This window comes from Alosa pseudoharengus, unplaced genomic scaffold, assembly GCF_046254945.1.
Source record: "Alosa pseudoharengus isolate Yale_2024_CS ecotype anadromous, Long Island Sound unplaced genomic scaffold, YU_APseudo_1.1 YU_APseudo_1.1_scf_24, whole genome shotgun sequence".
Lineage (NCBI taxonomy): Eukaryota > Metazoa > Chordata > Actinopteri > Clupeiformes > Clupeidae > Alosa > Alosa pseudoharengus.
Window position 1 is genome coordinate 20,980,302 of NW_027468689.1, and position 21,882 is coordinate 21,002,183.

At 41.6% G+C, this 21,882-nt stretch overlaps 1 protein-coding gene across 5 annotated transcripts in view; it reads left to right on the top strand.

The window, feature by feature from the left end:
• Nucleotides 1-21,882, top strand: part of LOC143142502 (radixin) — a 55,164-nt gene that overhangs the window by 4,391 nt on the left and 28,891 nt on the right. For 2 of the 5 annotated variants that reach the window (XM_076303426.1, XM_076303425.1), the window contains exons 2-3: nt 1,771-1,873; nt 17,563-17,646. In XM_076303426.1, coding sequence (XP_076159541.1) covers nt 1,862-1,873; nt 17,563-17,646 — 96 coding nt within the window. In that variant the 5' untranslated portion in view covers nt 1,771-1,861. Of the gene's footprint in view, nt 1-1,770; nt 1,874-15,309; nt 15,822-17,562; nt 17,647-21,882 lie in introns of those variants that run through there. The other 3 variants (XM_076303428.1, XM_076303427.1, XM_076303424.1) reach the window with 3 other exon arrangements.

Below are 21,882 nucleotides of genomic sequence, written 5' to 3' on the forward strand. Positions count from 1 at the left end.
GTCATGGCCACAGATCTCAGTGAAAACAATAAGTAGCATGGGAAATTACCACAAAGCTGTCAGATAGGCTACTCTCCGGTATTCGTTTATTTACTCAAGAATAGCCTATAGCTTAGAACTGCCACAGCGAAATGTAAAATGCTAATTTATATATATAACTGTTTTCATAATTATAGGCTACTTTGCAACACTATTGTTTTGTCAAATCGCAGTTGCAGTAGGCTATTTAGCTCAGCATGATATTGTCACTGACAGAAAACACGCAGTGTTTCAATTTGTGGCGGTAGCTGACTTGGACAACGGGGGGGGGGCTGTATAGGTCTAATTGAGTGCCTGTCACTTTAAGACGTTTGAGGGAACCCTTGCAATTGTAACACAGTTGAAAGGCTGCTGATGCGTGGATGCAATTCATAACATTTTCTACATAGTTAAAATAAAGGTTCATACTTCTCCTTGGGACAAGCTCTTTTTAGTTTTGGAAAACACTTTTCCATTTACATCGGGATTTTGCAAACATTCAGTGTCAGAGTCAATAAAATGAGCCCTTCAACGAAATTGACAAGCAGCTGTAAGTAGGCTAAGCATGCTAAATTCGACATCCAAACAGTATTCTAACGTTAGCTTTGAGATACTGCTTGATTTCATAACTTAACTTAGTTTAGTCTCTTCAATGTAGCCTACTATGTTGTGATAAGACCTTAGCAGAGTTCACTTCAATGCAGCAGTTTTGAACAAATTTGCGCAGCATGGTCACGATGCTAAGCGGATTTAATAGCAATTTAGCCAGACGTCTTCTATGCAATGCTTCTATGTGGCAACAACAATCCTTCAACAATCGTGAATATTTTGTTAATGCACATACAGAGGAGTGGCAGCCGGCTACGAGAGAGAGCGGGGCGGGGCAAGGAAAGGCTGCGTGCGTAAAAAGCGCAGCTCAATGTCAATGCAAGGATTTGACCTTATATTTAATTTAAATTAAATTAAACATAGAATATTAATCTGTGGCGGCCGATTTTTATTTCGTGGCGCCCCGCCACAGATTAGTCAATGTATGGGAAACACTGCTAGGAATATCGGAAAGTGACCCATTAGGCCTACCGTCCGCGCCCTGTTTTTGTGTCGGCCTATGAGTCACTTAATATTCATTTAACCAATACGGCGGATTCCTAAGGAAACGCAAGCACCCATCCCGTTTGGGTATCTTATACTATATTTGTACCAAAAAAGCCTACAGTGATTCGAAGAGCAGTAAACAGTGTTGTAAGGCTGCGTGTACAAAACCGCTTCTTTACAGATTAGCTGGCTAACGCTGCTTTTGCCAGCTGCCCGTTACGCCATGTCAAATTTTGTATAATTTTATTCAGATGAGAAAGATACGTTTAGATTTAATTTGTTTTGCCATTTTTTCTACTGTCCCAGAGTTGTCCCAGACATAATTCTATTGTGTCCCGGAAGCATTTGTTATGGTCCCCGGAACGTCGGGACATCGTTAATTTCGAGCCCTGATTAGCATGTTATTAGACTTGGCACCATGATGATGGCCCCCTCACCTCTAAAATGGCCTATTTGACTTTTATGTAATCCTGAAAGGGCATGACCCTATTATTTCCAAAAATAGAATTATGAACCAGAACCATGGAATATGTAATCTTCCTATGATGTTACCAAAATAACATTAAGACTGTAAAGCTCAGCCATGTTTAACATTGTGGGCGTGTGTTGACTGTTCAGTTCAGATATCTTATGATTGCTATGTTTGTTGTCTTCTAGGTCTGCAGCATTGAGCTTGTGCTATCCTGTGGCAAACGACTAACTCTTTCATTTCTGTGGAGATAAGGGGACGGGAGGCGAGGAGGCAGAGATGCCGAAACCGGTAAGACCAAATGTCCCTTCCTCTTATCGTTCAGATGGTTAATCTTACTTAATCGTCTATCCAATGTGGTTTTTTTTTTTTTTTTTTTTTTTTTTTTACTTAATATCGTGATAGATTAGAGATTGGTTGGGAGTGTTAAACTGGTTTGCTTTTACATGGGAAATGGGGAACATCAGTGTTCAAAATCAAGCATCTCTCTCAAGCACAGTTGTTCATGTGCCTCTCACTCACACACGCACACACAAACACATGCATCATGGACGTCGACATGCACGTGAGTTTCACGACATGTACACGGTGCCTCCTGATGCTGTAATCCCCTTCAACAGAGGGCAGAACACATTGGAGTGTACAGGATGGGGCTTGCCTGTTTCTTCCCCATGAAATACTCCCACTCTCATGTCACCCACGGCAATCAGATGTGCTTTGTTTGTTGCAATCAGTTAATGTCCATGCCTAAACTCTGATTCAGGTTTAGGCACTGGAGTGTTAAGGCATTAAAATCTAATTTTCCTAAAAGGGACTGAAACATTAAGGTAATGATAATGAAAGCATATTTTTTCCTTAAGGTAATTGACTCTCAAAGGTAAAACCAACACAATTGTAGCGATTGAAAATGGTGAGATAACTCAATGATAACGTAAGCCCTTAAGATAAAGGACCCGATAGTAGCTGATAATAAAGGTTGCTATTTCCATGTCTCTTGATAAGTTAGATGTCCCATTCTGTAGAGGGTTGAACGGAAGGCTTTGAAATGACTAGCACAGGGGTCTCCAACCTTTTTGGGAATGAGGGCTACCTGAAGACCCGAAATCATATGGAGGGCTACTCATTTAAAACAAACATACCCTCACCCCTTTTTTGCGAGGGTAGTCCTCCTAAATAATAGGCCTACTGTATGTGATTTTTACTTTTAAATTATCAATATTGTGCAGGCCTATACATCTTTATATATTAAGCAACTGTATTTTCAAATTTAATATCAATAACCTATGCAACACTACCAAAATTTTTGTTCAGTTTGTTCATTTCATACTTTGCATGGGGAATCTAATCTATTTTTTTTTTTTTACAAAAAAAACTATCTTTTTGTGCAATTAATAATTTGGGTTAGAATTTGTACCCAATTTATACCCACCCACCATTATGAATTCAGGGGTTGTTTAAGTTCTGATTTCAGTGGACAATTCGGTTTTAACATTTCAATAGCAATCGCCCACACCACCCTAACATATGAAAACTCATTTTAAAGTTATTGCACACCTGAAATGATCCATGATCTGACAAAAAGGGTAATGCACAGTCCTGCTCAGTCATACATGCTATAACATTTTCAGCGCTATTATTCGGCAGTTGCCTAGGAGGAGAAAAGGCCTGTGAGCTAAAGCCATTGTTTTTCAGTCCTTGAACAATCATGCAAGAACCGTATTTGACGAACATGGAATGGCCACAGAACTTTTGAAGATATGCTTCCATTGGCTACACCAGACAAGCAAGTTTTTTCCCCCTTTACTGTCTATGCGTGCGAGCATCGTGTATGCGCTCCGCTTCCGTTGTTGTTTAAAGATTGAATGGGAAACGGATTTGGAGCCAAAGGCTAAAATTTAACGCAGCTACAAAGGTATCACCAATATCAATTTAATGTTACAGATGTATGGCTACATACATTCTTAAAATGGTTCTGGTCTAGACTTAAATATCTATTGAAAACTTCACAATGGAGCGTGTTTTTAGAGCGTGATCTGCAGGCGACCTGTTGGCTATTTTTAGAAAGTGCGCTGGGGGCGCCTCATAGCCGTCCCGCGGGCTACCTGGTGCCCGCGGGCACCGTGTTGGAGACCACTGGACTAGCATGTCTAACTGCCCTGAATCATGTTGTACAACAATTCTTCTGAAATCTTTTTGTGTCTTCTCATGGCACCAAATGAAGGTTTATGTGTCCAAGGCAGCCACACCAAAACAACATACTAATCCTAGTACTCTTTCTAGAGTTGCTGTCGTTGCATTGAATAGTTGGCTGAAAGAAACAGACAATGATTGGCTCCCATTTGAGGCTTTTGAGACTGTAAAACTACAGCGCCATGATTGAAAGTATCTTGTCATGCTGTAGACATTAGAAGCCCACTAGCAACTTTTATTAGATACAACTATTATGTAAAGTGTGGTAATGCCATCATAGCATCTGAATGTGTCAAATTGGATATCCTGTTTACAGTGAATTATGGCCACGCACATGATAATTATACATTTGTCTTGCGAATCCAGAAATTGACACAGTAAACTGTCCATGTGAGAACTGCAGCGCTCTCCACTGTACTCTACTGCACTGCCTGCTCTGTCTGACGGCTGATTGCAACAGGAAGTATATTACAGGCCCGCCCCGTACATTTGAAAATAAGTGCAGAATGCCTATAGTGTGCCTTAATTTTCTTAACCATGTGCCATTTTTTTTTTTTTTTTTTAAGTGATCTTCAAAGGCAAAAGGAGGGTATGAAGCCTACCTGGTGCTCTTTGAAATAATTAATTAATCTTTCTGAAATGTCTACTCTCAAAGCAGTTATTGGGAGTGGGTAGCTGAGGGGAGTGTTACTGACCCTTTCAACTCTATCTCTGGTCATTTATAAGAATAATCTTAAAAAATTATCTGGATGCAGACTGATTCACGTCTACATCTGCATCCAGATTATGCTTTGATCTACACATGTTAAACTTGCTGTGAAATAATAGTTTAGTGCACTGGTTGCATATGTTTGGTCAGTTGACTTATGACTAGGGGTGTAACGGTACACAGAAGTCACGGTTCGGTTCATACCTCGGTTCGGACATCACGGTTCGGTACAATTGAGGGAAAAGCAAAACAAAAATGCAGAAAGCAAATGTTTTTTTTTTATATTGTGCATGTCTCAGGCTGTACCACCTAGTGTCATACAGTCTCTTTCCTGAGCTATCTGCAACAGCCTGAAGTGTGTAAGATGTAGGCTAAACAGTACAATAAGTACCCAGACTCCATCTGTAACTTGTAAACAAAATAAGACAATCAGCTATAAAACTGAAAATAGGCCTACAGCATCTCTTATTTCTGAAAGTGCAAATTACATAGAATAATGATTTTTAAAAATCCACTTAAGCAAGACCTTCAACATGCGTGTTTAGTTGTATATATGGAAGGGTCTACAGTCAACAAATGCCTCAATATTTTTCAGTGTGTGTACAGTAATAATCTACTAACTGTGAAAATATCACACTATTTTGCCTTCTTTTAAAAAAACGAAATTGCTCCTTTCATTTCATAAACGGACTACAACTAGAAGTCACGTGACTTTGCCCTTCGACATTAACTCACCGTAGCATGGTTTGTTTATTAGCCTGGTTAGCGACACTTTCTTTTACTGTCTATGCACTTAACACTACCAGCTCCTCATGTGAGAAGTTATAAGTTACCCTAACATAAAGGTAATTTACCACACAATTTGCATAGCTTTCTGTCATTACGAAATGACTTGGTTTCAGTGATTGGTAGCCTATCTGGGTGATGGCTTCGAATATGTGTAGCATGTTCGATATATCTCCACTCACATACCCAACAACTGCTGAACAACGCCGACACACAGTTTCATCTTATCCACCACTCTCACGCCTGTTCTACTGTAACTGAAGTTCTCTTGCGATCTTAAAGAGACCAGCAGATCCTCTAACTCTTGTGGGTCGCCACCACTCGCTTAGTGCTGCTAACTCTGACTGACTGACTCGACCGACAACCTGACAAAAAAATAACATAGGCGCCAATCAGAGCTAAGGCGAGGCTACAGATTAGCGTTAGGTGTCGCTAAAGAACTCTCGTAACTCTCGTACTTAACAGTAATTGCGCATTACATTAATTAATCCGCACACAAGTTTTATGTATTTTTATACCGTGTATTCTCCATGTAAATTCATGCACCGAACCGTGACACCCGTACCGTTTCGGTTCAATACGAATACATGAACCGTTACACCCCTACTTATGACATATGCAGTGCCTGGTGTGAAATGAATTGCACATCATGTGTGTGCATGCGTCTCTGGCATTTGTGAATCTATTCTGCTCCGTTGCACAGGGCTCTCTGTGGCCAATTCTGAATGTGTTGCTTTATTCAGTGGACAGCGGAACAGCCTGTCACCCTGCCGCCTGCTTGCCCTTACTCTGGCTCTGTGTGTTTGGGGGGAGGGGGGGGGGGTGACGTGTGACCCAAAGGCCCCCCCACAGGAAGAGGCCCCGCAGGCGTCCTCGCGCGTGTCTGTTTTTGTTTGCACAGAAGGAGGTGGAGTGTGTATGTGGCACTGTGTGAGAGACAGGGCCCCCTATAAACATGAGGGGCGCAGCAGCATCCTGTTAAGGAATGGAAGAAAGAGTGTGTGTTTCTGTGTATTTATTTGTAAAATGTAGCTTTCAAACCTTTACCAGTTATATGTGTGTGTCCTTTGAGTTTAAATGACTGACATTTCTTTAAATGCATTGGCAGTGAGTGAAGGGGTGTTGGGCCAGTATAAATGAGTACATAGGATGACATAACTTTAATGAAATGACTGTTGGTTACGGTAAGCATTTCCTCTTAGAAATGAGTGGGTGAGCTGCCCGGTAATTGATAGAATAACGGAATGGCTGTCATCAATTTTGAAACCAGTTTAGTCAGCCAAACTGCTGACATCCTGACTCTGCTGCTGAGGTAAAATTTGAATGTGATACAAAAAGCCTTGGCCTGTGTGTGTGTGTCAGTCAAGCAACAAACTACTAAAAGACCTGTCTGTGTCTGCCCTTATTTCTGTCTGTAGGCCTGAAGATAGGCTACGTATTTTTGGTATCAGTGCAACATGATGAAGCCTACTGTTTCTGTCTTGCAACAAGCATTTGAAAGGAGGGAGCTCTGGTTAATGAGCCAGATAGGGTAGCTGCCCTTAGCCCTGTTGGAGGATTAGGACATGTTGGGGGCAGGGTTGGTCTGTCTGAGATCTCCCAACAAAGCCCCTGTTAAACGGCTTACCAACAAACAGCTGCACATTTAATTAAAGAGTGTCTGTGAAGCCCAAAAACACAAGGATGCAGGGGGAAAACAAACACACTTGCCGTTTCACAACTCCTACTTCAGTCTTTTATCTTGACTGAAAAAATTGGGATGTTCCTTACGTGCAAAACGTGACACTTTGCCACACTTGACTAGACATAGTAAGCTTAACTAAACTAAATGGACCGTGCCTCTGACTCCAGAAGTTAACCATTCAGCACAGAGAGTGAAGCCTACTCCTTAGATGCTCAGTTGCAATTTGTTCGTCATGGCCCTGCCCTTTACTCTCAGGTCAGCATTGTGCTGATAACTATTTTCTTTTTTTCCCCTTGTTTAGAGGCCTAATCTTTCTTTTGCCTACTGCTTAATTCATGGGTTAATTTTAGCACTTGGCTCAGGTTTGGCAGGTACGTGTAGTAGTAGCTTTTTGCCACTTCACTGTTGAATCCAGATTAAGCAATTTTGTTTGTTTAAATGTGCTTGTAGTAGGAACAAGGCCAAGGCCAAAGAGGTTACTACACTAACTCTAGGTCCAGCAAGCCAGTATGCAAAGATCACACAAACTCTGTCCTCTTACTTAGCCTGTCCTACCCTCCAGTCTACACGTGCACATTCACTGTAACACCATTTTTCCTCTTCCCTACTTGCAAACATCTTGCATGTCCTACCCTGTCTCTTCCTGAGGGATGTCGGGCGAACAGGCTAAAATTATACATGCCCCACCAATTCAGTTGGAGAATCACATGTGCAGTGGGAACTAGAGCAGGTATGCCACACCACTGCAAGAACACTCCCGCTAATTTTCTACAATGGTTTGTAGCTTGCTCTGTAATAGACAATAACACATTAGAGTTTTGCGTTTTAATTGCTTGTTTCTTTTTTCCCAGACCCTATTTGGCCTTAGTTTAATACACATGCCCTCATCAACAAACACTGCTACTCAAGTGTGTCCGTACACACAGCAGTGTGCAACCCTGTTTGAGTGCTGCTCATGTAGCATGCAGTAACCTGGCACTCGAGTGCATGCAGAACTGCATTATCCCGTGTGAATTTGCACTCATTCAACACATGCTCAAAAAGCTCTCATACAGAACTCAATTGTGCAAGTGCATATGTTAAGACACATATGCGCACGCACACAGAAAGCGCACTCGCCACACATGGACACGCTAATCTCACTTAATCGTTCGGTTGTTTTTGTGAACCTTAATAGTCTCTGGATCACAACCAAGACGGTGTTGTCCGGAGTGCAGCAGTACTTGATTTTGATCTTTTTTAGGGCCCTCTGTGATTGTCACAGTTTCTGCTGGCTCATTGTGTTCCTGGAAAGAGGAGCGTCTGAAAAGTGCAGATCTAAGCTTGTTCTCATGTCCCTATTTATTGGTCTTCCCTTCCCCCCGCGGCTCTCCACACCTAGCCTTTTGGTGGATGGAAGAGATTAAGGAAAGGAGAGCTTTTTTTCCCCCAGCCACACTCCATCAGTTCAGGGTGACGGTGGGGTTTTGACTGTGACTCACTCCGCCCATAACAAACATAAATAAACACCACAAATATGTAGAGGAAATACCATTTACGAGTTGTTTGCCTATTGTGGCAAAGTAGTCACTAATCTTCATAAGTAAACACAAATATGTAAACTCATATGTAAGCTCCTTGAATTTCCCCTTGGGGATCAATAAAGTATCTATCTACAAGCATTCTGTTCAGTTTTGCTTAAAGTAAAATGAATAATGTTGCACTTTACACCCTACATAATACTCCTTACAGGAAATATCACACACACATGCACACACGCACACAAACTCTCACTACACAGCTTACAGGCCCACACGTGGTGTGTTTACTTAGGCGTACGGCTACACTGAGGATGAGACATCTGCTGTCTGGGGTAAAGGTTAACTATAAGGCCAGTGAGGTCCTACTCTACATGCACTTACGTTAGGCTTCATACCACCCATCAGTGACCAATGGGCAAGCCTTTTACAACATCATCTGCATCATTGAGGGAAAACAAGCGAGTTAAAAAATAGATAGATAGATACTTTATTGATTCAAGGGTCTCAGTAGCATACAGACATCACACACAACATGCACTTACAGCAGAAATGGTAAACATAAGTATAAGTATAAACATTAGGGGTGTAAAGATTAACCGATACGTATTGGTATCCATTTTTAACGTGTAAGATACGGCTACATCGATACGTGAAGCCCCGTATCAGAAAAAAACTGAAATGAACCGGTCAATATAGAGATTTACTTGTTATGAATCGGTGCACAACCTTTTCTGCTCGCTCAGACTCATTTACGTTCCAAGCAGCGCGTTCATCCCACTTCCGGTTTTGAAACTATACGTGGCACGGAATTGTGGGTAATGCAGTTCGTTTTTGGTTACATTCATTGCCCAAAGTTGTCAAATGACCTCATTACCCATACATCTATTGCAACTTAACCATGTGACAACTTGCACTCTTGTCGGCTTTTGTTTTTCAAAATCCAGTGCGAAATTAAGCACTTATAGCATTCCTAAACAGCAACAATAGTCTGTAGAGTAGCCTTACCTTTGATGAAGGGATTTCCTTAATGTTAAATAATAATTTGGCCCTTGCTGCTAAAACGATGCATAAATTATTAGCCAATGATTTTGTTCATATTCACTCAGACTTGTGGCATTTTAGGTTTCTGCATTAGGTCTTCTGTTGGAACAAAATAAGCCCAGAGAGTTCATTGATTTGTAGGCCTATTTTATTCTTGTAGGGTAGGCTAGGCCTATATGAGAAAAGGCCAAGAGTGTCTTAAGCACAGTTTTATTTTATTTCGGTATTGTCTTACCTCAACAAGGCTACAGCTCCATGAAAACAATCAGATATAACTCTATAAAATCTGTAAAGTCTATAAAAATGTATTTTTATGTTGTATTTGGCTGCAGTGCTTGACTGAAATTTAGACTATTCTTTTTTCATTTCAATACAGTATATGAAACAAACCTCAGTTTAGATAATCATATTCACACATTTTGTTGCCTAATTGACAACCATGACCATGATAATTGATAATATAAAATGAATGTGCACCTTGAGCAAATTATAAAAATCTTTCAGAATACTTTCCATTCTTGAACTGCATCGAATTACATCGAATCGAATCGTACTAAATCGTTTTTTATAAACATGTATCTTTTCTTGTATCGAATCGTGCCCATGTATCTAGATGCGAATCGTATCGTCTTTTACATGAGATTCACACCCCTAATAAACATATAACTAAACTCCACTGTACAATAAAGACAGTAGAAGATAAGAAAACTAAATACTAAATACACTATATAAATTAAATTAAGAAAGTCCAGTGTGCTTGAGGGTGATCAAGCATAAGACGCTTGTAGTGACAGGGCCGGGACTGGTAAGGTGCTAAAGGGAGTGAGTGTCATGGTGAAGGTGCAAACAGTAGTCCAACCATAGTCCTTAGTTATGTGTGCATGGCAAGGTGCTCAAGAGAGTGAGTGTCATGGTGAAGGTGCAAAAAGTAGTCCAACATTAGTCCAACAGTGACCAGCATAAATAATATGGACAAATAGGAGAGTAAAGTATATGGTAGACAAGGTAAAAAAAAAAAAAAAACTTTCAGTGCAAGAAGAGGTTGAGGTAATAGGGTTATAGCCATTCATTCATTCAGTATTGTAGCAGAAGCCTGACCGCAGCCATTGATCATGTGTGCTAATATAGCATGAAAAACAGTGTAGCAGTAAAACAGTAGTGAAAACATTAGGCTGTGTACATTAGTAAAACAGTAGTAAAACAGTAGTAAAGCAGTAGTGGGCAGTCAGTACTCAAACATGGAGAGGTTGAGAGGCAGACAGACTAAGCAGAGAAGTCTATCTCTCCTCTTCCCTTTAGTGAGGCATTGAACAGTTCAATGGCCCTAGGAACAAATGACTTCCTCAGCCTTTCAGTTGTGCATGGCAGTGAGTGAAGTCTCCAGCTGATCAAGCTCTTTTGGTTTTTGATAGTGCTGTAGAGCGGATGACATTCATTGTCCAAGATGTTGATCAGTTTGTTTAGGGTCCTTTTGTCAGATATTGAAGTGATGCACTCCAGTTCAGCTCCCACTACAGAGCCAGCCTTCCTTACCAGCCTGTCAAGTCGCCCAGCATCCTTCTTCTTTGTGCTTCCTCCCCAGCATACCACTGCATAGAAGAGGGCGCTGGCCACAACAGACTGATAGAACATCCTGAGGAGCTTGCTGCACACATTGAAGGACCGCAGCCTCCTCAGGAAGTACAGCCTGCTCTGTCCTGCTCTGTCCTTTCTTGTAGAGTGCATCAGTGTTGACCAGTCCAGTTTATTGTCCAGGTGGAGACCCAGATACTTGTAGGTGCTTACCACCTCCACATTGACCCCATCAATGGAGACTGGTAGCAGAGCGGGCTTAGACCTGCGGAAATCCACCACCATCTCCTTGGTCTTTGAAGTGTTTAGTTGAAGGTGATTGAGTTTGCACCACTGCACGGGACTGGAGAGCACAGTTCCCTGTGGCGCTCCGGTGCTGCTGATCACAGTGTCAGAGAGGCAGTTCTTCAGTCTGACGAACTGTGGTCGCTCGGTCAGGTAATCTGTAATCCAGGTTACCAGGTGAGCGTCCACACCCATCTGCAAGAGCTTGTCTCCCAGTCTGAGGGGTTGGATGGTGTTAAAAGCACTTGAGAAATCAAAGAACATGATTCTCAGCAACGATTATGTGAATGCAGCCCCTATGCATTTAACCTATTAAACAGTGGAAGCTATTTTTTCTGCCGCGGATGCAACGCGAACAGAACGCTTGCGCTGGAATAGCCTCCCTGTTTGTGTGACTACAGTCTGAAATGTCAGCTGGAATGTGAACCCGGCGAGAAGAAAATGCTTATTGATGTCACAGGTGGGCTAGTTGAAACTTTCAACTTCTGTCAGAAAAAGACGTTGAGATTGGTGTAGCAACGTAGCATAGGCTGTTAAAGTTAGCGATGTTGGACTGAAATATAGACATAACGAGTTCATTTGATGAAGAATACCTGCAGTTTGAGCCATCTAGATCGACAAAAGGTGAAGCAAATTGGCATAGTCTACTTTATCAGTATAGCAAAGGCTAATGTGAATAACTAAATAGTTGAATTAAATGCTCCTAAACTGGGCTGGTGCGTTTTGTCGAGTTCAGAGACAAAAGCAGTGTTTGACAGGGTAATGCTGTCTTTTAAGAAACGTTCAGTGGCCTGATCAGTAGGCCTAGTCTGTGTCTACAGGGTTTAACATGTACTGTAATGTGAACACTGTTCACACAACTTTATTGGTTGGTTAAACACACTAGCACAATGTCACAATCTGTAAGTAGCCTATAGGCTGCAGGTTAAAACATTTCAAACCAATTTTACAAATTAAAGCCTAGTCTACCCTACCTAGTTTATTTATTACCTGGTTTGGTCCAAATATTCAGACTTATCTTATTCAGACTTATTCTAATAGTCTACTATGAATGTCCATTAGGCCTATGAAATCTTCAGAAATGTCTGATAACTTCAGGCACAAAGAAAGAAAGAAAGAAAACTCATGTAGATTACTGAGGAGGAGAGGAGGGCCATGCTGAAGCATGTTGCCAAACAGCGCAAGTGGGCCCCTTCACACTTAAGCTCAAGCCAAAAAGTAGAAATAAAGGTATTTTTTGTAAAAATTAGTCATTTTGTAGTTTGTTTTCTTTATAAAGAAAACAGGCAACTTACTCCATGGAAGCTATGCACTATTGGCAACAATGTCAATCGCGCATGTTTTGCTATGAAATGGCCATTTCCCTCTTCGCGCGCCCTTCTCACCTTTTTCACCCCTTACCCGTTTTCATGCCTGGTAAATGTACTGAAGTTTGCTCTAAATATCTACTTATCGATTATGCTAACTGTTAGCATCTCTATGGTATTGATATGGTCTCATATACATTAGCCATAAGCTAACGCATTAGTTACTATTCTGTAACTTGGAATGCTAACCTACATGATTGCTCTTAAACAACAAAACATCGAAGGCACGAGATCTCGCCATACCCCTAGTGGTAGTCTATGATGCAGTTAAGACTAGGGATTAGGGGTGTGAATCTCTCATGTAAAAGACGATACGATTCACATCTAGATACATGGGCACGATTCGATACAAGAAAAGATACATGTTCATAAAAAACGATTCAGTACGATTCGATGCAGTTCGATGCAGTTGAAGAATGGAAAGCATGCTGAAAGATTTTTTTATCATTTGCTTAAGGTGCACATTAATTTTATATTATAAATTATCATGGTCATGTCAATTAGGCAAAAACAAATGTGTGAATATGATTATCTAAACTGAGGTTTGTATCATATACTGTATTGAAATGAAAAAAGAATAGTCTACATTTCAGCCAAACAAAGCAGCCAAATACAACATGAAAATACATTTTTATAGACTTTATAGATTTTATAGAGTTATATCTGATTGTTTTCAAGGAGCTGTAGCCTATTGTTGAGGTAAGACAATACCGAAATAAAATAAAACGGTGCTTAAGATAATCTTGGCCTTTTCTCATTGCCTACAACAAAATAGGCCTACATATCAATGAACTGGGCCTATTTTGTTCCAAGTCTGAGTGAATATGAACAAAATAATAATAATTTGTACATTGTTTAAGCAGCAAGGGCCAAATTATTCTTTAGCATTAAGGAAATCCCTTCATCAAACGTAAGGCTACTCTACAGACTATCGTTGCCGTTTAGGAATGCTATAGTAAGTGTTTAATTTCGCTCTGGATTTTGACAACAAAAGAGTAAAAACTGTCAAACACCGACAGAGAGCGTGTTGTCACGTGCTTAAGTTGCGGTAGATGTATGGGTAATGAAGTCCTTTGACGACATTGGGCAATGAGTGTAGCCCAAAACGAACTTCATTACCCACAAATCCGTGCCATGTGTAGTTTCAAAACAGGAAGCGGGATGAACGCGCTGCTTGCAACGTAAATCAGAGTCTGAGCGAGCAGAAAAGGTTATGAACCGATTTGTAACAAGTAAATCGATATAACGACCGGTTCATTTCAGTTTTATTCCGATACGGGGCTTCACATATCGATGTAGCCATATCTTACGCGTTAAAAACGGATACCGATACGTATCGGTTAATCTTTACACCCCTACTAGGGATGCACTGATACCAGCATCGGTTTTCCTGTGCTCATATACGAACACTGGTACTTAAAGGCATGGCAAACAATGCCACTCTACAGCCAATGAACATAATTCAGTGCCCTTGTATTTGTGTTGTTTTTTTGCCTAATTTAAACATGAGTGGCACTTTGTTTTGAACGAATGTGTTCAAATAGACTAGCTATTTGGATTGCCAGATGACTGAAAGGCATTTATATTGTGATGTTTGCATTAATAGTGCCTCAGTGGTGATTGAAAAGGTATATGGGGAGGAATTTCTCATCCTTGGGTTTTTCTACAACCTTAACTGAACCACAAAGGTGAGGTCAATGAGCATTTAGAAACTCTACCCAAGTATTAAGACTTGTAAGTAAAGGAGAGGTCTATTTATGGATGACTGCAACACACAGGCCAATACAAGTTGAGAGGAACCTGAGCATGTTAAAATGGAGCTCATTAACGGAACCACCAGTTACCGCATCCAACCTTCTGTTTGGACATGTTAATGATTCTCTCCTCATGCTTTCTTTTGTCGCTTTCATTCTCAGGGGCAGCCATGGCCCTTCGTTATCGCTTATGGTTAGCGCTTCGGACTTGTAACCGGAGGGTTGCCGGTTCAAACCCCGACCAGTAGGAATGGCTGAAGTGCCCTTGAGCAAGGCACCTAACCCCTCACTGCTCCCCAAGCGCCGCTGTAGCAGGCAGCTCACTGCGTCGGGATTAGTGTGTGCTTCACCTCACTGTGTGTTCACTGTGTGCTGAGTGTGTTTCACTAATTCACGGATTGGGATAAATGCAGAGACCAAATTTCCCTCACGGGATCAAAAGAGTATATATACTTAGATACATTATTCTCTCACTCTTGTTTGCTGGACGATAACACACTAGGGGTCTGCACGGCTACTTGAGTAAATCCAGTTAACAGGTTGAGACTCTACTACAGCAGTATTAATTCTATTCGACTTTCTATTTAAAGGATAATTCCGGTATTTAGCACTTTGAGTCCCTTTTCTGGTTTATTTTGGATGAACTAGAGTGGCGGACACCAACATTTTGACACTTGGTCCTGCCGTGGTAAGTTATGTTACCACGTCACTGTTAATTAAGTTAGTGTAACGATCACAATAAACAGTGGACCTGCTTTTCTTTGTTTTGTTTTATGTTATGTAATTCCGTGTGTAGCCTACACAAGGCAGACTACCGAATTCACAGTTAACATTGTCGGTTGTTTGAATATTTTAAATTATTCGTATGCTTTCCCCCGATAGCACACTGTCAGGGTTTATCAGAGGTACTGACATGTTGCATATTTTAGAGTCGAAGCCTCGCTTATGCACGCAGTAGTGACACTAGCACGCAGTCAAAGAGAGGGGAGAAAATCCTGGAGCGGCTGCAAATGTTGTTCTGCCTGTTCTGTTTTGCAGCTTGCAAAGAAGATTTCAGTAGCAAAAGGGTCTTATGTTTTATGTCACTGAGAAAGCGGTGAACTGAAATAGGCCCTCAGGAACGAAGCAGGGAGTGGGACCAAAAAGAGGGAGAATGTAGGATGCGTTGTGCAGGTTTCATGAGTAATTAATGACCGAGGTAGAGAAAGGGGAAAGGAAAGCGGGGCTGGATACAGGAGACTGAGGCACAGAAGCACACAGATGAAACTCTACACGCCAACACCAGCTGCTGGGATCAACTTTCTTCACAGTGTGAGTGCGTCTCTGTGAGGGTGAGTGAGAGAGAGAGATGGAGATACCAAGAGAGCATGCGTGCCTTTTAGCATTGCACACTGACGTGTGTATGTGTGTGTGTCTGTGTCTGTGTGTGTGTGTGTGCACACCTTTGAGTTGCATAAGATTTAGTTAATTGAGGGATTTTAAAGTTGTGTGTGTGTGTGGCATTCAGGTCATCTCCGGGTCAGGATTAAGGCCCAACTCTGTGTTTTCTTTGTGTCTGTTCTGCCTAGATTCCATGTAGTAATCTGTGTATGGTATGAATTATCTGTGGTTTAAGTGTCTGTGGTGGTACGGAGCAAGCTTAAGTGTACCCATTGGTCTGTTGCACACACTGTGTGTGTGTGTGTGTGTGTGTGTGTGTGTGTGTGAGTGGTGTGTGCGCCATGTGCACAGTGCCAGTTCTGAGCATAGCTGCATCCAATGGTTGAGTCTCTGCAGCTGCTCCGCCTCAGCAGAGGGAGAGGAGAGGGTGAGAAGAGATTGGATTTGTGCCTGGAAGTTGAGCACTTGCCCTTTGAGAGAATTGAAAGGCCTGAAAGTGGTCTCTGGCTCACTCATTTGGAAGCGAATGTGACACACACTACACTGTGTTTGACATGCTCTTTCTCTTCCCACTCCTGCGCATAATTGTGTATGTCTGCTTTGTCTTCTGGCTTTCTCTGACTGTCCTTGTTCCACCCCCTCTCCTTTTTCCTTCACAAACTTCCCTACCTCATTGCCCCTGGTGTACTCGAAAGTAGCCTATCTGGGAAAGGCTCTTAACATACCCTAACATACAAACATGGATGCATCCATACACAATTTACACACACACAGGTATGCACTCCTATATATATGTACACAGACACACACACACACACACACACACCTGTACACACGTGCACACACACACCCCACACAAAAAGATTTTTGTTTGTCTGCCCAGAGAGTGCAGAACTTTCTCAATTCCTTTATCTATATATCAGGTGGCTGGCCGGCAGTCCATTGCCTGAGAGGAATGCAAGGGTGCATTATTCAGTCACCCGTGGACTCTCCCTCTTGGCACACATCTCTGGCTCTGCAGGGCTCCATCACAGCAATGCGGATTAGTGTGGAGTCTGCTCGCGGCGTCAGGTGACGCAGTGTCATCCACACCGGCACGGTCACCGCAGCCAAAAAGTACAAAGCCCTACAGCGGTGGGGTTCACATCAGAGTTTGCCGCATTATCAAACACATACAAAAACAGAGGAATGCTGAAACCACAGGGTTTTTTTTTTTTGTATTGTTTTTTGAAGTTCAGAGCATTAAACTTTTATGCTATCAATCCTTGATGTTTCTTGGGTTTTAAAACTTGGAGCTATACTCTGAGCTTTTGCTTTTTGAAGTTGAAATCTGTCATTGGGTTTTGTAGTTATTAATGGTTCTTATTGAAATATTGTTTTTTCCCGTATGCATCTGCATGTTTGCAGGTTTGGTTTTCCAGGAAGAGGTTTAAATGTTTTTTTTTTTTTTTTACAAGCTCTTTGATGGAGAGTGTCAATTTTCTTAATTATGGTTAAAGGCCATTAATTAGACCATTGATCAGAACCATTAAAACAGCGTTTTGAGTGTGGAGGAAAAAAGCCTTCCCACTGTTGAACTGAAAGCTTCATGTCTGTGAAATGTTATGCAATAGGCTAGACATGTGTTTAGGTTTGTGGCTAATATAATACTATCTCTGCTTCTCTGCCTCCCCTCCCCCCTCTCTTTGACAGATCAATGTCAGGGTTACTACGATGGATGCGGAGCTGGAGTTTGCCATCCAGCCAAACACCACAGGCAAACAGCTCTTTGATCAGGTAGGTTCCCAGGAAGTGGGTGAGGGAGACTCCTCTTATGTTGCTTTCTTGGTGGAAGGTCTGAGCAGTCCAAGGAGTAGCATCTGTTGAAAGAGCATCAGGTTTACGCCATGCACTTGCACAGGATGATTCAGGGTTCACTGCAGTGGCGGACCGTCAGGGCCTTCAAGGCCTTCTTTGAAGGCCTAACTATTTTCAAACGAATGAAAAATAATAGTGTCTTTAATAACATTTTACTTTACCATTTATTATTCGCTTCTTCTTCTCCTTCCCGATCGTTCTTGACTAGGCTACTACAGGCTAATACCATATCCTACCGCTGTCCGCTATATTTGATTGACAGATCGTGTGAACAAATAGTGAGAGCGTGCGATACATTTTTATCCAATCGCATGTCTTCCCTTTTTAAGGCCCGCATCAGGCCTTCACAGGGAATCACTGCGTTTTCAGTACCTAAGCAACCAATAGAAAACATATGTTTGGATTCGGGTTGATTGATGGCTACATCTGACTGATTAGCCAATCAAATCGACCTATTATGGTGAGGAAGGCAGGTCTGACTGCAGTTGGGCCTGCAATGTTCGAAAAGAATACCCGGAACCGTTCATCACGAATTTTGACGCTATCTATTTGACTTGAGGAACTTCGTGAGCATCTTCTGTCAGTCAGACTGACATTCACTGGAAAGGTACATGTCACACTGACATGGCTTTGGTTATAGCTATGGACAGTATATTGACCGTTTTTGTTTAAAAAATATATATTGATAAGCCTTCATTAAGCAAAATTATATCATGTAAAGTTAGTGTTCACTGGACTACATGTTAGCAAGATGCACATAATGTCAGCTAGCTCTGCTCGTAGCGCTGGTCAGTAGCCTATGCAGGAATTGGTAAGTTTGTTTGATAACATAGACTTGTAATACATGCTTGTAATCTGGCCCTTTTCTATATAAAAAGTGTTTTTGTGCTGCTTGCAAACCGCAGTGCTTGGTTACTGCTAGATTGTATGCTAGCTTGAAGTTGTGTGTGAGTTGATGTGGCTTTGGTGAAGCTGTCTGGATCGGCATCTATGTGAAAATTGTCATTTGCCTTGGTTTCCTGCCCTGCTAATTAGTCTGACTATTTATATATCTGTGTTTGGTGGACATTATTGGTGAAATCAATGGCGTGGCCATCAGACATTATGAAATAGGCAAGTAGTAGCAGCATAGGGCAATACATTTTCTGACTTTTATGTTTAATCATGGTGGTGTGCTGAGAAATTTTCTTAGCATTTTCTGTTGAGACACTTTCTCATAAATACGTTTGGCAAACACTGTAGGATAGCCTACTGTAGTTCCACATTAGCTTTTGAGTAATCAGAGCAGCAACACAACCTAAAACAGTTGCACTGTAACGTTAACGTTAAAACTACAGCTAAATAGGAGAGCCCTACAAACAGTCTGAAGCAAGTTTGCTGATGTCAGATTAAACTATTAAATGAACACATCATTGTAGACCTGTGGCAGTGCCATAGCCTATGTGCGTGCAAGTCATGAACATAAGTTAAGCAACCGATAGCCTAAATATTTCAAAATAGTGCACAAACCCATACTTGAGGGCACTTGGTGTTCACTTTCAATATGACATGGACTAAATTGCAAGTCTTCACCGGACAGTAGCAGGCAGCAGATTGTAATGAATATGGGTGATAAATAAGTAGCCTAGCCTAGCAGCCTATTCACTTTGCTGCTGATAAGGATGATGGCCGGGTGCTATTCGCCTAATAAAGATCTAAGCAATGCGGAATTCAGCTCGGAACATTATTTGTTTTTCTCAATCGAAGATTCTAGAGTGCTACACAGATTTGCGTGAGAAAGAGAAAACTCCCGTGAAATGCTGGGAAATTTTAACGCTGAAATGCAAAAAAAATCTTCGGGGGGTATCCCCCCCCCGGAACGCCCCCCTATTACTATTTTTTGGCAAAAAATAGTCATCATTGAAGGCCTAACCACTGAACGCACGGCCCGCCACTGGTTCACTGTATTGTAAGGAGAATTTACAGTGTACTTAACAGCTCATCACAAAGATTATTAATTTACACAGTGATGGCAGAGCCTGCTAGTTTAGCACAGCAAGGGTTTCAGCCAGGACACCTGTGTTCTGTCCACTGTATCCAGTCCACCTTCTCAGATTTGTACAATTTCTGACAACAATTTGTCATGAATCAACAGTTGCACCAATAGTTCTACTTTCCTACACCCTTTGAAATTCAGACTCTCAAATTTTAGATTTAATGGCCAGATTTCAGTTCAATTTTATCTAATGTATCAATACATTCTGTGGTGTTCCTTTTTGGGATTTAACCTATTTCCTCACCAACTTGAGTTGTATGAATGAATGCAACAGAGGTAATTTCCCAGCAGCCCTTGTAACAATACAGATTTGGAACAATGGCCACAACAGTCCTTCTCTTGTCCTCAGGCATAAAATTAGAGGCCACCGCCTGTACACAGAGCATTGCTGGTCCGGTTCCGTGAGTCCGCTGGCCAACAGTAGACCTCTGTTGTGGGTCAGAGTAAGCACATGCCAGGGCTGAACAGCTCCGCTCTCTCTCCTCACCAGTGATGTGACGTCACTCCTCCCACAAAGTGCTTCTAGTATTGTTGATCAAGATGTCAATGCCTCCACTGCACTGTGACTGCAGTCATGGTCTACATAATGCAACCTCTGTTAAGAAAAGGGAAGGATGGCATCCTGTGTATTTTGTAACCCAAGGCTCCTCTTCTCACATGTACAGTTATTCATTTGGCAGACACTTTAATCCAAAGTGATTCACAGCAATAGAATAACATTTAAGCTACAGTGCAGAGGAGACCTTAGCTAGGAATTACCACTGCATCTGTCAATACTAGTATTAGGTGGTAGGAGTGCCTACATTATAAGTACTAGTCAAAGTGTGGTAGAAGGAGGAGGGAGAGGAAGAGGAGGGAGGTAGAGGAGGGAAGGTCTGTGCCAGAATATTTCCTCACCCTCTAAGAGGTTAACATGTGTCTCAGTGACTGTCAGAAGTGGACCTGCTGAAGAGTGAAGAGGCTTGACTGGGATGAGTGTTGGCTGGAGAGTTAAGAATGTTCCCACATTTTCAGAGCAAAATATTGATTTGTTGACTCTGATGTCCACTGCGGACTCAACCACTTGAATAGTTGTTGAAGACATTAGACTGGTACGACTCAACTTGCGACCAAACAACGACATTGTTACACCTGTTTCCAGAAAGCATCGTACCTGTGTCGCAATTCGCTACCTCCGACGTTCGAACACTAGTTCCAACAACGTTGTTGATGATGCAGCGATAGATATCATTGGTGGAAACAGTGGCAACGTGTAATACCCCACCCCCTAGAAATCCTCTGCCACAGCCTATGTTGACATTTTTCTCATTTAAAACAAGTGATTAATGCTGGCATTGTCATTATCATCTGCAAAAATCTAAACCTATTACTTGCAAGTATATAAAACATTTTACTGAAGCCGACCAATATGTGCCATTATTTGTGTTAAATATCTATGTTGGAAAAAATATATAGCCTGGACGAATGTCTGGGTATCGCAAAAGTTATCAATTGTCTCGTGGCTTAACGGCAACGCATCAGTGCACTACGCGCTCGGCCGGAGTTCGCATCCTGTCTCTTCTTTTAATCTCTGAGTAAGAGTAGGCCTACGATACACAGTAGGTTTTGACCATACATATTTATGTATATAGTTACTCTACATCGAGAGACCATAGGTACAAGACATCAGTCAAAAACAATTTAATCTACGTGTCACACTAATTCACCTGCAGGTAGCGAGAAGCAAGAGGACAATCTCCCATCATAAGAAAATCAAACCTACAACGTTGGGAAAATAAGTCATCTGCTTTAGCCACTACACCATTTATCACTACTGTTATAAGGATCTGGGAAGATTATAATACTAAAAGCAAGGCAATACTTGAATTAACATAAATAGCAAGAATGAGCCAAGTAGGGGAGTCAGTGTCTTAATCAAAATTAAGCTACAGGATAGATCAATCATTGAGTCACGAGATAAACATCCACTTCGCAATTTTTGGTTAGGCGGTTGTGATTTTTGGTTAGGCGCTCTGGACTCCAACAGGAACTACCAAGGAACGACACAAGTGCGACTGCCTAGGGGCAGTAGTTCAAACGACCAAACTTTGCGTCCTTGTTTGCGATTGAGAGTTCGAACT